This window comes from Rhineura floridana, chromosome 3 (assembly GCF_030035675.1).
Source record: "Rhineura floridana isolate rRhiFlo1 chromosome 3, rRhiFlo1.hap2, whole genome shotgun sequence".
Lineage (NCBI taxonomy): Eukaryota > Metazoa > Chordata > Lepidosauria > Squamata > Rhineuridae > Rhineura > Rhineura floridana.
Genome location: NC_084482.1, coordinates 216,970,849 through 216,988,183, shown reverse-complemented (window position 1 = coordinate 216,988,183; position 17,335 = coordinate 216,970,849). Strand labels below are relative to the sequence as shown.

At 45.4% G+C, this 17,335-nt stretch overlaps 1 protein-coding gene across 1 annotated transcript; it reads right to left on the bottom strand.

Moving 5' to 3' along the window:
- Positions 1-1,681: 1,681 nt before the first annotated feature.
- Positions 1,682-13,151, bottom strand: LOC133378969 (vomeronasal type-2 receptor 26-like). Its single transcript, XM_061613583.1, has 5 exons — positions 13,060-13,151; positions 11,137-11,428; positions 4,614-4,841; positions 2,980-3,106; positions 1,682-2,592 (listed from the first exon to the last, which is right to left on the bottom strand). Exons 1-5 carry the CDS (start codon positions 13,149-13,151, stop codon positions 1,682-1,684), a joined length of 1,650 nt encoding a protein of 549 aa, XP_061469567.1.
- Between the last annotated feature and the right edge of the window lie 4,184 nt (positions 13,152-17,335).

The window sequence follows — 17,335 nt, the reverse complement described above, 5'->3', positions numbered from 1 at the left end:
ACCTGGAGAGGATATGGTCAAGCCATTTCTTAAAGTCACTTAGGTCTTGTGCTTATAAAGGCTTCATAAAAATCTTGGTTTGTAAATGACAGCCGAAGTTCTATAGGCTCTCAATATAGCAACTCCATATCGTAACAGAATAAACTACCAAAATACCAAGTTGGAAGCCATCCCTATGGATGAATTCTAGCTCATCATACGACATTTTAGAGACAAAAGAGGAAATGTGTTTGAGAAGTGCGTGAGCAGAAAAAATTGTATTTTGCATGAAAGCACAAGGACGCGGATAATAAACAGACTAATGGAACTTGCTACATAGGAATGTAAGAGTTTTAATGCAGCTATGCAAAGATCCTCCGTGGTGCAGAGTGGTAAGTGACGGTAATGCAGCCAAAGCTCTGCTCATGGCCGGAGTTCGATTCCAATGGTAGGAGGAAGTCGAATCTCCTGTAAAAGGGGCCGAGGTCCACTCAGCCTTCCATCCATCCGTGGTCAGTAAAATGAGTACCCGGCATACGCTGGGGGGTAAAGAAAGGCCCGGGAAGGAACTGGCAATCCCACCCCATATATACGGTCTGCCTAGTAAACATCGCAAGACGTCACCCTAAGAGTCGGAAACGACTCTCACTACAAGTGCGGGGACACCTTTACCTTCATGCAAAGAAAGAGAAAATGGGGTGAGGGGAAAACCATTTGTGACATGTGGTCACTAATCCAAAGAATGTGAAACATCTGAGACTGAGCAAAGCACACTTTTTCAGAAACCAGTTTTAGCATGCTCATCATGGGTTGAAGACCAGTTCTACTGCACAAATGCATGACCTCCACCCCCTTCTTTGAGAACTATGTATGGAATATTTTATTTATTTATTTATCATTTGATTTATATCCCGCCTTTCCTCCCAGCAGCAGCCAAGGGCGCCCATCAAAAGGACTAAAAACACTTTAAACATCATAAAAACAGACTTTAAAATACATTAAAACAAAACATCCTTAAAAACATTCTTTAAAATGCTTTCAAGACTTTTTTTTAAAAAAAGGTTAAAAACATTGGTTTATATATTTTTTTTAAAAAAAACATATTGAAAAGCAACACAGAAGCAGACTGGGATAAGGTCTCAACTTAAAAGGCTTGTGGAAAGAGGAAGGTCTTCAATAGGCTCCCAAAAGATAACAGAGATGGCATCTGTCTAATATTTAAGGGAAGGGAATTCCACGGGGTAGGTGCCATCACACTAAGGTCCGTTACCTTTGTTGTACAGAACGGACTTCCTGATAAGATGGTATCTGCAGGAGGCCCTCACCTGCAGAGCTCAGTGATTGACTGGGTATATAAGGGATAAGACGGTCTTTGAGGTATCCTGGTCCCAAGCTGTATAAAGCTTTGTATAGCAAAACTAGAACCTTGAACTTGGCCTGGGAGCAAATATGAGTTATAAACACTGGGAATCTCGCTGTGATAAAATGATGCATATAAATCTTGAACACCGAAGGACCTGTAATCATTCCAGGGTCACTAGACATTCCATCATTCATGACTACTTTCTTTCATAACTGAGTGCAAAAAGAGATCGGGTACATTTGCAGCATCTAAGGAGCTACATTGCAAAGAAAAGCACAAAGGTTTCATTACAGCTCTGCTGGACATTAGTAGTCAAAATATAAGATTATAGTTTAAGAATCAGATACCACCTTTCGTTTTTGTTGTTAAATGCTCCTTCATATTCAGGTCAGGTCTGAGTACAATAATATAGCATTTGGGGAGGAAGATGCAGCCCAGAAGGCCAGCACTGGAGGCCAAGATAGAGAAGACCTGCACGGCTACCATGTATTTCCCCTTTGTGCTCAGGTAGGTGGGCACAAAGGAGATCCAAACACTGCAGAAGACCAGCATGCTGAAAGTGATCAGCTTGGCTTCATTGAAGGCCCCAGGCAGTTTCCTGGCTAGGAAAGCCACCGTGAAGCAAATAGCAGCCAGGAAGCCCATGTAGCCAAGGACACCATAAAACATGGCAACAGACCCTTCATTGCATTGCAGGATGATGTGTCCAGGCTGGGAGTGCATGTCAGAGTCTGGGAATGGTGGAGAGACACCCAGCCAGATGGTGCAGATGACAACTTGGACACTGGAACAGGAAATGACAATGGAGTTGGACAAACCCTTCCCCAGCCATTTTCTCATTCTGTTCCCTGGTTTTGTGGCCAGGAAGGCCAGCACCACAGTGATGGTTTTGGCCAAGACAGAAGACACAGCGACTGAAACGATGATGCTGAAGGCCATCTGTCGGAGAAGACAAGTCACTTTCCTGGGCCGGCCGATGAACAGAAAGGGAGACAAAAAGCAAAGCAAGAGAGAGACGAGGAGGATGAATGATAGGTCCCGGTTGTTGGCTTTGACGATTGGAGTTTCTAGGTATTTAATGAAGATTCCTAACACAAGGCCTGTTATTAAACACGAGAAGAGGGCAAAGGAAGCCAGGATGATCCCCAAAGATTCTTCATGGGACAGGTAGGTGACATTCTTGGGGATACATTGATCTCGGTCTTTGTTGGGATGTTGATCCTCTGGACATATGGTGCAATGCTCTGCATCTGAGAAGGAAAATGACTTCAGTATCATTCACAACACCCTTTCATGCATACTTGTTTATGTGCTAATATGAGGATGAGTGAGCAGGACAAGGCAGTTTCTGATGGCACTGGAATGACATGACTGCTGTTTGCTGAACCTCCCAGGGGAGCCTAGTCACCAACAACCTCATTTTAGGTAGCGGGGCAATGGCAGAGAGCCTTCACTTATGAATGTTCCAGGAAGCCTCAAATATTTGTCCCATCCCCCTGCGGGCAGTTGCACTTATGTTCTGCTTGCAGACTTTCCATAGTGGCGTCTGGTTGACCACTGTGAGAACAAACTCTGGACTAGGTAGACCTTTGCCCATATCCAGCAGCCAGGCTGTTCTTTCCTCTGGAGTCACCCACCTTCCTGAGTGGAGATGGTCCCTTCCGCACACGGAGCACAAGCATAGCAGCAAACCGGCTGTCCTTCCTGAATCTCCTTGGCATATCCAGGGCGACAGCTTTCAGTGCACCTGGAACGAGGCACAGTCTAAAAACAAATATTAGGGGCATCAACAGCAATGTATTAGGAGTGTTTGCGTCCAGGAAATACATGCCTAGAGTTTGGGAAGGAACCAACAGGATCTCTAGTCCCAATGACCCCAAGTGACCTCAGGCCTTTTTTTTTTCAGGGAATCATTTTTTGTGCAGAACAACATGGCAGAGAATCCTCTTTGTTTCAACATTTCAATCCCACCTTTCTAGAGAGAAGTCAGAGTATACAAACTTAAAAGCAGAACAGCAAAAGAGACTAAATTTCAGTCTTAGGGTAACAGCAATAAACACGACAGCAGTAAACACACTGATGATCGATATAAATAAAATATTTCACCTGAAGACCCTGAGTAATAGAAAAGTACCTTAAGTTTTGTTTTAATCAAATTCAGGTTTTAAAGCTGTAAATCAGAAGCTGGGGACCTGTTGCCTTCCAAATGTTATTGGACTATGTGGAACAGTCATCTTGTTTTCCAGATAAAATTTTATTTTTAACATGTATAATGGGATCTACACATGGTTGAATGTAAAGGGTTAATTACCTGTAGACTGCCATGCCTTTCTGCTGGGAGCTGCGGAGATACAGAATATCAGCAGTATATAGATTCAAAATTGAATGTATTGGCTAGTGGGGCCTTCAACCAGGCTTTCTGGCTGAAAGAAGGGGGGGGGACAACTACAAAGAGAGTTTGGCCCTCTAAATGAACCAGGAAGACTCAGAGGTTGTAGTCAGTCTCAGGTTTGGAAAGCCTGAGAAAGGCAAGAGCTGGAATCACTGGCTAGAGCTGTGAAAGTTTGTGGGGAAAAGTTGGTGACTTGAGAGGCAGCCTTGAGAAGAGTTCTACAGCCAAGGGTTAGCAGGTTTGCTGAGAACCTGAGGTGACAGGTTGCTGGACCAGGATGACGACTGCAGCAGTAGTCATGAGAGAAGCCTGGGGGACTTCAGAGGAGAAAGGCTGTGGATCTGACTGATAACTGCAAATATAGGCCTCAGTGCAGAGTTGATGACTGTTAACTGGGGACTAGTATCGGGAAACTGGCTTTAGGTTTGAATCAGGAGAGGAATTGAAGCTCTCAGAAGTCCCCCTCCTCTCTTTGGCCCTCTCTGCCTGGGTGGATGGTGGATTGGGTTCAAATGGAGAGGGCAAGCAAAGAAGCAGGGTCAAAATGAGTGAGGAAGAAGGTAGCTCATCCTGTGAGGAACCCACAAAGGGTTAGGGTTAGTGGGCGCCCAAACCTGGGGCCAGTATTGATGGACAAATTATCAGAGCTTAACTGATGTCACAGCAAGAGAATGCCATGACACATTTCCTATTTTCCATAGCGCAGAAGGGCTGCAGTTTAGTGGTTGAGCACACAGGAGGTCCCAGGGGCAGCCCTGACATCTCCAGGTAGGGCTGGGAGTGTCCCCTGCATGAAAGCCCAGAGAGCCACCATCAGTTGCTGAAGATAATACTGAACTTGGTGGACCAGTAATATCAGGCACCTTCCTATGTTCCTACCGTGTTAAACTTCCCGGGCCACACAATAGTTTCCGGGTTAATGGTGAACTTTATGCTGGAGGATGTCCGTCCCTCAACGCTCCCAACTTTCACAATGCCATTGGATTGATTAGGAAATAGGACCCAGTTCATGATATCAAAGTTGTCTGTCAGCTCCCCTTTCTCGTCAAAACCCAGTCCGCCCATGGAAGAATTTGAAAAGCGGATTTCTCTTAAGAACGTGTGAAACTAGAGTGACAGAGAGAACGCCAGCATTTAGAAGACATGATCTGAGGGTTGCATTAAACTTCTGTCCTTTTGCACTCACAGACACTGAGGGTACAATGTAAAAAAGGTGTGGAGCACCTCAGGCCCAGAGTCCAAAGGAGCATGCAACTCACATGTGGAGATGGTTTGTTTCTTTGTTTGTTTCTTTGATTTATATCTCGCCCTTCCTCCCAGATGGAGCCCAGGGCAGCAAACAAAAGCACTAAAAACCAGAGCTTGGAAAAGTTACTTTTTTGAACTACAACTCCCATCAGACCAATCCAGTGGCCATGCTGGCTGGGGCTGGTGGGAGTTGTAGTTCAAAAAAGTGACTTTTCCAAGCTCTGCTAAAAACACTTTAAAACATTAAAACAAAACATCTTTAAAAACATTTTTAAAAAAGTTTTCAAGTCATATCTGGGGGGGGAAGGTTAAAAACATATTTTTTAAAAAGAGGTTTAAAAAATATTAAAAGCAATTTGAACACAGACGCAGACTGGGATAAGGTCTCAACTTAAAAGGCTTGTTGAAAGAGGAAGGTCTTCAACAGGCGCCAAAAAGATAACAGAGATGGCGCCTCTCTAATATTTAAGGGAAGGGAATTCCACAGGGTAGGTGCCGCCACACTAAAGGTCGGTTTCCTCTATGGACCCCCTAATAAGATGGTATCTGCAGAGCGCAGTGATCGACTGGGTATATAAGGAGTAAGATGGTCTTTCAGGTATTCTGGTCCCAAGCTGTGTAAGGCTTTGTACACCAAGACTAGCATCTTGAACTTGGCCAGGTTGATTAGAGACTTTGAGACCAGGCAAAATTAACATAGGGGACGGATTAGTTATCTCTGGCCTCCAGGTCAATCATGGCCCTTCAAGGTGTCCCATATGGCCCCGAGGCCATTTTCACCCCTAGTGACATCAGCAGTTGGGCAAGAGGAGAGGGTTTAGCAACTGGTATGCACATGTTACATCGAAGAGGATTTTGCAAAGGCTTTAAGAGAGTGTCTGCACTCCCGTTTGCTCAAATGTGAGAGCGGGGGGTGTCTTAAAGCCTTTCCCATGTCTCCCTGCATGCTCCTTTCAATTCTCCATGACAGAAGACTTGAAGGGGGAAGGGGAAGAGATTTGGAAGAGGTTTTTCCAAGACTCCCTCCTCTTCAAGTCTGTCATCATGAAGACTTAAGGAATTGGAAATCTGCATGGGCGCTCACACACACACACACACCTCTGAATCCAAATGTAAATGTGGAGGGACACTGAGAGCAGTGAAACTGAGCTCCTTGGGAATTTCTTCCGTAGTCTATGCAGCATGCTGGCACGGAGGTACATTAGACCCATACCTGCCCTGGCACGTGGACTTGATTTCACATTCAGATGAGGATGTGACATCTTTGACATGTGAACCAATCTTTCCCGCATTTGCTGAGAGGTGGATTGGTGTCTCGGTCAATTAGAAGGTTTGCTGCCACCTTGTGCCACGTTAGAGAATGTGAACTCTTTGACATGTAATCTTTGCCACGCTTGCGATGGATGGATGGATGGATGGAAAGTTAAGCTACCATCTTTTGCCAAGTTGGAGAATAAATTGAACATGAACAAATCTATTGATCGTGAATTAATATGGGACTTTCCAACCCACACACAGGAACCACACCACACACAGGAATAGCAGGCAGATGGAACAAGCGTAATCACTAGCAGTTCAGTCTACATGAGATTAAACCACTTTTTAAAAAAGGCAAAATCCAGTGTCAAAATAGGTTTGGCAAATGGACAGCTCCCAGAGCAGTTTCCACTGCCCCACTGACACGCAGCCACCAGCCATCGCAGTACCACAGTGGACCCTCATGGTATCTGCAACTTCAGGTGAGCTAGGTGGAAGAAAGGGACGGAAGGAGCCACTGAGATTTCTCCTGCCTAAAGGAACACATGTGATGATGTGACTAGAACCAGGATCAGGACTGAATCTGGATGTAGGATAAGGATTTTCAAGAGTATTATTACGAGTATTATTACAGATTTATAAATTCCTTCTCAACTAACAGTTATTCTTGAAGACAAAATGAGATAAAATACAATCAATACTGGCTCTAGAAAGAATTTCAGATGGCAGTGGTGTTGCAAAAGACCAAAAAGGAAATACCTGCCATGGCTGCAGACTTTGAAGTCCCAACCCACCTTCTTCACTTGCCCTCAAAATCCGTTTTGATCTGGATGAATATGCAGCACTTAAAGCCTGAGCCACGAGGTGGACACTCTTGTAAGTGCTGTAGCTGTCTTGAGACCAGGCTCTCTCAAGCTCCTCTTGGGGCAAAGTCTCCAGCTTCTCCTTCTCTGTGCATCTTGTCCAGCCTTCCTCAGGCGTCACATCTTTTGAACATGAACATTTGAATGCTGAACTCCAGAACTGCAGAGAAGCAAATGAGCCATACTTGTCATGTTTTGTCCTTCGGGGAGTCTTCATCACAAAGGACAAAGAACCATGGATATCCAGAAAGTCCTTAGTACTATAAAACAAGGCAGTGTGGATGCCCTGAAAAAATGTTGTGATCCAGACTTTTGCCCCAGTTTGTACCTTTCCAAGCATTTCTTGTATCGTGTGGATTGGGCCAAAGTGGTCTTCAGAGTCCCCATAGTAAACAAATGCATTGGCTTTTCTCCACGTGGCAGGTGGTTCACTCTGTAAAGACATTTGGTATAGAGCCTTTGGTTCTATTCTTTCTGAGAAAGCAACACAAATCCCAGTGCTAATCATTGGAGGTGAAATGGCACTCATGAACCTCTCTCCGTTGTCATTGTCTGGAGCAAAGAGCCCAACCCACGTCCATCCAAAATGCAGGAGCAACGTGATAATCCCCAAGTACTGGGATTCTTCCTTTGGGATCATCCGGTAGACAAAAGGAAACTGGGTTTGATCACTAAAAATATGCGTATCAAAACCAAAACTGACCTAGTGAGGAAAGGAAGAGATTGGTTGTGACTGCCTGTCTATGTTTTGTGTTTTGAAAAATAGATTTCTATGACCTCTGTTGACGTCAGAGTGTAAGTGTCCAAGTCTGAAAACTTGTTCTGTTACTGTGTTGAACAGGCCTATGTGGTAGCAGCTGTTTAGAGACCAGCTCTGAAAGTGGGAAGAAGGAGAGAGAGGACATTGTTTTAAGTATAGATGGGGCATGAATCTGGTAAAATCGTTATGACTGTCCTGGGAAATTCATTCTGATTAATCTGGAGTTTCTAGTCAGTGAAGTAAGGGCAAGAAAGTTAACAATCAGCTGGGAGAAATAACTGTCATTTGGAAAAGTACTCTTGCGTGAAACAGATTATCTTGACCCATTCCAATCTGGCATCTGGCCTGATTATGGGACTGAATGGGCCTCGGTCACCCTGATGGATGACCTTTATCGGGAGAAGGACAGGGGGAGTGCGAGCCTGTTACTCTTATTTGATCTCTCAGTGGTTTTTGATAGCATTGACCATTGTATCCTTCTGGGCCGACTTGGTGAGATGGGTATCAGAGGCACTGTTTTACGGTGGTGCCAATCCCACCTGCAGGGTCATTTTCAGAGAATAGCATTGGGTGGATGTCTTTCAATCCCCTGGCAGTTGTGCTGTGGGGTGCCGCAGGGTGCCATCTTGTCCCCCATGTTGTTTAACATCTGTATTAATCCTTTGTGAGCTGTCATCAGGAGATTTGGGGTGAGGTGTCACCAATACACTGATGATACCCAGCTCTATTTCTCTAACATCTGAATCAGGAGAGGCCGTGCAAGCCCTAGACCGCTTCCTGGACTCGGTGGTGGTCTGAATGAGGGCCAATAAACTGAGTCTGAATCCTAGCAAGAAGGAGGTATTGTGGGTTGGTGGTCCTGAGTTCAGATAATAGGTCAGTTGAGTGCTTTGAATGGGGTCATACTCCCTTTGAAAGAAAGGTTCCTAGTCTCAGGGTGTTCCTGGATCCATCTTTGTCACTAGAGGCCCAGGTGACCTCAATGGCTAGGAGTGCCTTTTACCAGCTTTGGCTGGCAAGATAGCTGCAGCCATTTCTGGACTGGGATAGCCTGACCACTGTTGTCCACGCACTAGTAACCTCCAGGCTGGATTACTGTAATGTGCTCTATGTGGGGCTGCCCTTGAGGTTGGTCTGGAAGCTGCAGCTGGTGCAAAATGTGGGGGTGCAACTGTTCACTGGGGCAGAGTATCGCCCTGCTGCTGAAAGTTTTACACTGGCTGCCTATTAGCTATGAGGCCAAGTTCTAGGTTTTGGTTTTGGTGTAGAAAGCCCTATGCAGCTTGGGACCAGAATACCTGAAAGGTCATCTTACCCCTTATATACCCAGTTGATCACTGTACTCTGCAGGTGAGGGCCCCCTACAGATACCATCTTATCAGGAGGTCCATTCAGCACAGCATAGGAAGTGAACCTTCAGTGTAGCGGCATGTACCCCTTGGAATTACCTCCCCTTAAATATTAGTCAGGCACCATCGCTGTTATCTTTTCAGAGCCTACTGAAGACCTTCCTTCTTCAACAAGCCTTTTAAGTACCGATCTTATCCCAGTCTGTGTCTGTGTTGGAATTGCTTTTTAAGATCTTTTTAAAGCTTTTTTAAATAGATGTTTTTAAAGCTGTTTTGTTTTAATATGTTTTTAAAGCTGTTTTAATTTTGTTTTAAGTTGATGAGGGAGATGTGAGGCAAAGGCTAGAATAAACTGGAGGGAAGTGGACAGCCAAGACCTGAATATTAAGCCATTCATTCCCAGTGTCTTAATTTGTAGTGAATGTCAGAAAAAGGAGCCACTGATTGAGTAGTTCTGAAAGGCTGCTGTGTATAAAGGCCTTACTAGAAGAAGGCTGCACATTTTTAAAATCAACTGGACTGCCCAAGCAGTCAGAAGTTCAACTGGAGGAGCTTTGAGGCCCGAAGCAGATTGTCTCCAGGACCTGGACTGGATTGGGAGGTGGCCAGTTAAGGAGAGGCTGGAGTTAGCAATAGAGTCCTTAGGAACTGTCATCAAGGCACATGTAAGATTTGCTTTGGAGTCCTCAGTATCTCCTTATGTACAAGATAGTCAATAGTTTATCCTGTCTCCAGTGCTGGTGTCCATCTCACACGTAATCCTATTCTACGAAGCTACTAGGAGGCTTTAAAGGCATTTTAAGGGAATTTGTGGCAACGGAAAAGGGTCACATTGAGGAACTCTGAATTATTGTGGCAGGGAGTTCCATAGACCCTGATGTATAAAAATTAGAGAAGCACAAATATCTAAACCTGTGTTTATAAAAGATGAGTCTGAGGAAAAGACTGGGCCAGCCCTGCCATGAGGCAAGGTGAGACCTCAGGAGGCTTTGAGGGGAGCAGCAGATTGAGCCCTTGCACCCCCCACTGCTGATGTCTGATGGTGCTGAGGAGGGTGCCAAACCTAGAGCTGCACCTGGAAGGAGGAGAGAGAGGTAGAAAGACAGTGGTGGTAGCCCACACACCTCCCTCATGGGCCTGGCAGACTCTCACTGGAGAGCCTGCACAAGAGGGGAAGGGAAGGCAAAAGCTCCAGTCCCCGGAGCTCATTCCCATTATCTGTTAACTGCAAAGTCTTCCTTTCCCTGCTTCTCTCTCATTCCCTACTCTCCTCTGCCCTGTTTCTGGGGTCCTAAAGACCCATTTCCTTTCCCCTCATTTCCTTCCTCCCTTTGAGTGTTGCTCATTGGGAGAACATCTGGTGGTGGTAAGGTTCCATTTACAGGGATCTGGAGAACATCTTAGATTGCTCTTAGATGGACCAGATTGCTCCATAATGACTTGATCCACAGAATATCTCGTCCTAAGGATATCACTTTACTTGTGGGCATTGTTCTTGTTGCCAAGGGAGCTTATAGCTAAAGAATTCATAAAACTTGTTGATAACAATAAATATGTTTTCAGTTCATTTACTAACTGTAATTCAGAACATGCATATATATCATCATGCGCTATGCCCTAAACTGTATGTGCGGCAGACCTCTCGAGGCCTGAGACTATGACTATGCATTTCATTCACCACCACCATTCCCTAGATGCTTTAAGATTTTTTGCACAAGAGCATATATAATGAGTTCCTTTTACAAGCAATTATTTTAACTGACTTTATGTTAAAAAGATTGCCTGGTTATCATTGAGTTTCCTCCTTAATCTTTTGGACCTATCTCTCGAGAAGTTGCTTGATATGTTACATTCCTTGATCTGTTGTCTGTTATCAGCATAATAAGATTATGTGCAGTTTGACTCCTCTCCCCTCCTGTTCCTACCTGTGGGATTTTGTAAAGGCCAGACATGATTGAAATCTGGTTGGAAATTTCAGAATTCGTTCCTTCAAGGACAGCCAACAGGTACTTCCATCTTCCACAATGGTAGTTTGGAATGTTGTTTTCTCCACCAGCAAAGAAGTCTAGCATGGCATCGGAGGTCATCCTTGCATTGAAATAGGTCTCATAGATGTCGTAACTGAGAGTAATGTTGGGTAGGATCCTGGGATCCTGGTTGATCTCCTGGATGGCAAACAAGAAGGACAGGATCTGCCAGTACTCCTTATTAGCCCAACTGCATATAATGAAATGATAAAACAGGGGTGTCCGGCTGCCTTCCTCCATTTAATGAAAACAATGTGTCACATTTTTAAGGACCATTCCTGGGCAGCATCAATCAGAAGAGCTGATATCCATGATATCTTTATGTTTCTATGGGGTAGGATGGGAAGAGACCAACCTTTGTTGCAAGATAAATATCTGTGTGTCACTTCAGAACAAAAATTGGGAGATGTATGCTCCATTTCTATTTCCAATGCTATTTTAAATTAGAGTCATTTTTAATTATGTCTACAATTTGTCTATATTTATCATTTATGTATTATATGCTTTTAACTTTGGTAGGTTTTTAATTGTATATGTTTTTTATCTGGAAGTCGCTGTGAGTTCCAATGTGAAAAAAAGCGGGGTATAAATAAAGTTGTTGTTGTTGTTGTTGTTGTTGTTATTATTATTATTATTATTATTTCTGGAAAGGAGAAGCACACAATCTTTAAAGAACATTGTATTGAAAGGTTTGTGGAATATTGGCAAATAGCTGCCAAGGTTGCAGCAGCTTTGGTGGTCCTGGCAGCTTGAAAAAACGTGTGGAGCCCCTGGGCTGCTCCTGAGCACTCAGCCTCTTACACTGGAAGCAGAATAATTTAGGCTGTGATTCTAACCCCACTTACCTGAGAGTGTTGGGGGTAAAACTATGGCACCTTCCAAGTGTGAAAACTGTGTTTCATGATCATGAAAATGCCTAAACATTGGATAACTTTAGAGGAAGATACTTTGGGTTGAGGCCAATTGTGGGCACTGCCTTTTGGTCGTATTTCAGTGTCATTACTGAACAAAGAGGAAAATCTATTTACTTCTAGCACATTTCAAGTCTGGAAGCACTGGCAACGCATGGTTGTAGCAACAGAGGGGCAAATGAGGGCATTGCCCCTCAAATGATAATTATGCCCCCCCAGTTGAAATTTTCGTTCAGTCCCCAAATTTCTAGCATTGCAGTAACTTAAAACTTCAGGCGAGCATTTAGAAATACAATTTAGGCATCCAAAGAGAGGGGAGGGCAAAGTTACCAAGGGAAAGCCAACACAGCAAATATAAGAGTTAAAGATGTGAAAGAAGTGAGTACAAATCTTGATGGATGGGGGAGGGAGCTGACAAGGCTCAGGGTTTGCAATGGAAGAAGAAAAGGCAGGAAGGACAGTATTGTGATGCATTGCAGAACATCTCCCCCTCCCATGTAGTGCTCAGCCAGCCTCTGTGTTATGATTGCATCTGGCGGATGTGCCTAACCTTTTGGGCCTAGACATTGCAGCAATCTAGTCTAATCCTGGGCAGAACATGAGGAGAAGCAGAAAGGCAAGTGAGCTGGCTCTCCAAGGCCCAGGAAGCCTAATGAGACACCAGCCCCCAGCACAGCTCCGACCACCCCCACTCCAGAGTGGCCTTGGCTGTCAGCGCAGACATACCCTGAGGAAGGAGGGGGAGCCTCCTGAGGGGATCCATGGGAGTCACGGCCTGTGAATGGGCAGAGAGTCACATTCCTCACACACCCTTATTGGCTTTGGCCAGGCTCCGTGGCCTTGAGAGCACTGAGGAAGGCCTCTGCTTCCCTCTGGGACCCTGCATGTGGGAGGCATGTGAGGCACCTACGGGGGCATTGTGGGACTGCTGGTGGAAGGCACTCTGGCGTGGGTGACCATGGCCTGGCTGGCAGCCACAGCTGGCATGAGCCCTGCTGGCATGTTGAGGAAAAATCCCGCCTGTACCAGCTAGTGGTGGCTGATGCTCCCACAGTGCTCTGCACCTGGGAAGCGGGTGCTGGGAAGGGGCGGCACTGCAGCTGGTTTGCCTCTCCTATGGCCAAGATCAGGAGGCCACGGCTCAGGCTCCCGCCCCAAAGGAAGAGATCTTTGCCCCAATACTGCCAACTGAGACAATCTGAGGAATGGGAGTGTTCCCTAACAGATGGCCATGAGCAACAGTGGGCTGGTGGGTGGTTGAGGGTGGCAGGCCGCCCGAGACATTGGCACAGGCCTGACCATCCTCTCCCTCCCCCCTCCATCCTTCAGCTCCCAATGTCCAACCTGCCCTAGAGGTGCCCGCTGATGGCAGCCGAGTGCAGCGGCCTCAGCCGACCCCTCCCACCAAGCACAAGGGAGCTCCCAGCGATGCACAGATGAGCATTCCAGGTGGAAAACACTGAGTAGTGCCAGTCTGTCCCTGAGGAGCAGCCGGACCAGGCGCCCCATGCCTGAGAGCCCGAGGGGGGATCTCTGCACCAGGACGTAGCTATGGAAGTTCCATAGCCCCTCCCACTGGCAGTGCCTGCCCAACCCACAGAAGCCACGCCTAGGTGCCCATTGCCCACCTGACGATCCCCATGCTGGCACCACTTTAGGACCACCCCTCCAACTGGGCCTGCCCCCAGGCAGTGAGTTGCACGTGGCTACCATCACCTGGAGGGGCTTCCCTAAAACCGTGGGCACTCAAGACATGCTGAGGCAGGCACCTCGGCGTGTCTCTGGGATGTGGTGTTGGCTTCATAGTGATGGTTGTTCCTCCCTCTCCCATCTCCCGCAGGTTCCCCATGTTCCATGGTTCCCCAGAGATGGTGATGCTGCTGTGGCAGCTGCCACAGGAACCATTGCTGCTGGCTCTCCACATCCCTCCCGTGCCAGCTTCCACTGTGGGTAAAGACTACTACTTTTTTTGCTAATGAAGACTGTTTCTTTATTCAGCTGGTGCAGGGAAGGTGAGCTGTTTAATTCTCAATTCTGCTTCGCCAATTTTACTTGTCAAGGATTATCAATACTTTGGCACAGTCATTAACTAATATGGAGACAATAGTCAAGAAATCTGGGGAGGGCAGCTATGAGAGAACTAGAAAAGGTCCTCAAATGCCAAGGTGTATCACTACACACTAAAGTCAGATTCATTGAGACCATGGTATTCTGAAAAAAGCAGATAAGAGAAAAATCAACTCGTTTAAAATGTGGTGTTGGAGGAGAGCTTTGCGCACACCGTGGACTGTGAAAAAGACAAGTATTTTGGTGTTAGAACAGATTAAACCACAACTATCACTAGAAGCTAAAATGATGAAACTGAGGTTATCCTACTTTGGACACATCATGAGGAGGCATGATTCACTAGAAAAGACAATAATGTTGGGAAAAACAGAAGAGAGTAGAAAAAGAGGAAGGCCAAACAAGAGTTGGATTGATTCCATAAAGGAAGGCACAGACCTGAAAGTACAAGACCTGAACAGGGTGGTCCATGACAGATGCACGTGGAGGTCACTGATTCATAGGGTCGCCATCAGTCGTAGTCGACTTGAAGGCACATAACAACAACAACAAGAGGTGGAACTACAGTTGTTTTTATCTAATAAAACCCAACATGAACCCTGCTCAGTAACAAATCAGCAATCAGTGCCGATCTCTGAGCAGACAGGTTCTATGTTGGCAGGTATTAAATTATAAATTAAGTTAATATCAATAGGTATTGAAAGGCTGCATATTAAGCAGTAAACCATAGGTTTTCAACTTGACATGAGTAAAAGTCAGCTAGCAGAAGGCTACATGATGAGCTAAAACCACCTCATACAGTGTTGCAAAAGATTCTGCAAACAGCTGTCTGTGGTTAGCTAGAAGCGTCTGGGACATCCAGACACAGAGAAACCACAATGTTTAGCAGTGCATGGATACCCTTAAGCAACTTATTGGTTACCAGCTATTGTTTTTGAAAATGAGAGAAGACTAGGTGCAGCACTTATCAAAACTTAATATTTTGATTTTATAGATATAAAATTAGAAAGGATTGGATTTCAAATCAGTAAGGATAAGGAAAGGCCCCCACCAATAAATAAGTAAAGAAGAAGGTTATCCTGCAAGGAAATGAGATGGCAGGAAAGGCTTCATGAACACCAGTTCATTCCTCCGCTCCCAGCATAGGATTAGGATTAATAGAGTATTTGACACCTTTATAATTTTTGTTAAATTTTCAAAAAACCCTCACCAGATCATATTGTAGTAGGAAACCTAACAAATGCATTCTAGCTATTACCACAGAAGCCAGCTGGGTACCACTGTGTTCAATTTGACAAAGATGGTAGGGGGGAAACCGTGCCAGATGATGTTGGAATAGACCCAGCTAAGGAGATGTGCTGAGCATAAAACCACAGTTGCTGTTTTCTTAGCTAAACCAGGGACAATAGAGACTTTCCAGGAAGATGGCTTCAGTGTTTGGTCAATGCATGACATTTTGCTCAGCAAGTGTGGACTTGAAGTCTAGGCTTCCTCATATAGTCATAAATCAAGGAGATCTCATAAATGATAAATAACAAAGACAGGATGATGGGTGCCCATAAAAGCAGGCACACAGTGGGAGTCAAGAAAAATCAGAATAACCTTGGACAGAGGTCCAGTGGTGTGTAAAGGACTTGGTGCCCGCAAAAGGCAAACATTAAGCTCAAGGAACACTTTGTGGGCAGGGCGTAGCAGACCGCCAATATTCTGAGAGGGGAGAGCCAGGAATCCCAAAGGGAAAGTCCATTTAAACTGGTTAGAAATGCTTTGTAAGTTGAGCATTGTTTGTAAAATCTGCTATGGAGGTAAAGGAGGACTGTTTGTAACCACAAATCAAGAAGGGAAAATGGGGGCTATGTATATGGAGTCTTTGTGGTTAAAATTAGGGAACTAGTAGATGATAGTCAACCGAGGTCACAGAGGGCAGATGTTAAGGTAAAAAGCCATCCTTCTCTTTCAGAATTACCCTCCCCAACCGCAGGACACCAAGGGGCCAGCTATGCACTCAGATGCTGCCTCTAAATCCCTAAATCTTTCTCCAAAGACAACACAGGGACAAAGGAGGGAGAGTGTTTTATCAGAGATGGCCGTAAATGAGAGGCTGTCCCTGGTAACTACAGAAAATCAGAAGTGCTGGTTGGGAAGCAGAAGGTCACTTACTCTATAATCTTGGTTAAGGGGGGTTGGGAAAAGTCATATGGTCTATAATAAGCTCTTCTTGCATCGATGACCCCGCCAATGAGGTGGTCTCCTGGCCTGTAATAATTCAGTGGATCTGTTTGCCCCAGCATATCCACTGGGCATTTTGCTTTCAGCATCCCACAAGCTCCATAGGGCATGATCAGCAGAAGCAGAAGCACCAATATCATTCTGGCTCCTTTGTGCCAGCAGTGACTGCAGCAGCACAACTGGAGTCCAGCAGCAGCTTCAGAAGCAAAGGCAGCAATAGGGAACCTCCCACTGACGTGGTCCCCGCCTGCCCCAAATCTCTCAGGCCCGGTTCTCAGTGGCACAGGCGTATTTATGCCCCAGTTCTTCTGTCAGGTTCGTTACAAGATGTTACCTCATCCTGCCTGTGATCCTGATGTTTATGCTCTCAGTCTCAGGGTCTTTGGGGAAATCCCTGGACTAGACAAATAAATCACAGAGATTTTCATAATTATAAGGAGAAGAAGGTTCCCCTTCTCTGCAACCTGCAAGGAGAAAAACATGTTTGCAAGAACTCACAGATGTCCCTGTCCATCTGGGTCCTGCCTGGCCTGAGGAATCGCCCATTTTACAAAGTTCAGCAAAGAGCAGCCATGGTGGGCCTAGTTGATGGGGGGGGCATGCGAGAAGATTGTCAGATTATGCCCGAGTGGAGAAATTGGATAGGAGAAGGTTTTCTCCCTCTCTCTTGTTTATTTGTTTGTTTGTTTGTTTGAACTTGGGGCCGTCCAATGAAATGGAATGTTTGAAGGTAGGGGACAGAGAAAAAGAAAGTCTTTAATGAAGCGCAAAATTAAACTACTGAATTTGCTCCCACAGCAAAGGTCACCAACATGGATTGCTTCAAAAGAGGATTAGACAAATTTATGGAGTATAAAGCTATCAGTGGCTACCGGCCACGCTGGATATGCATT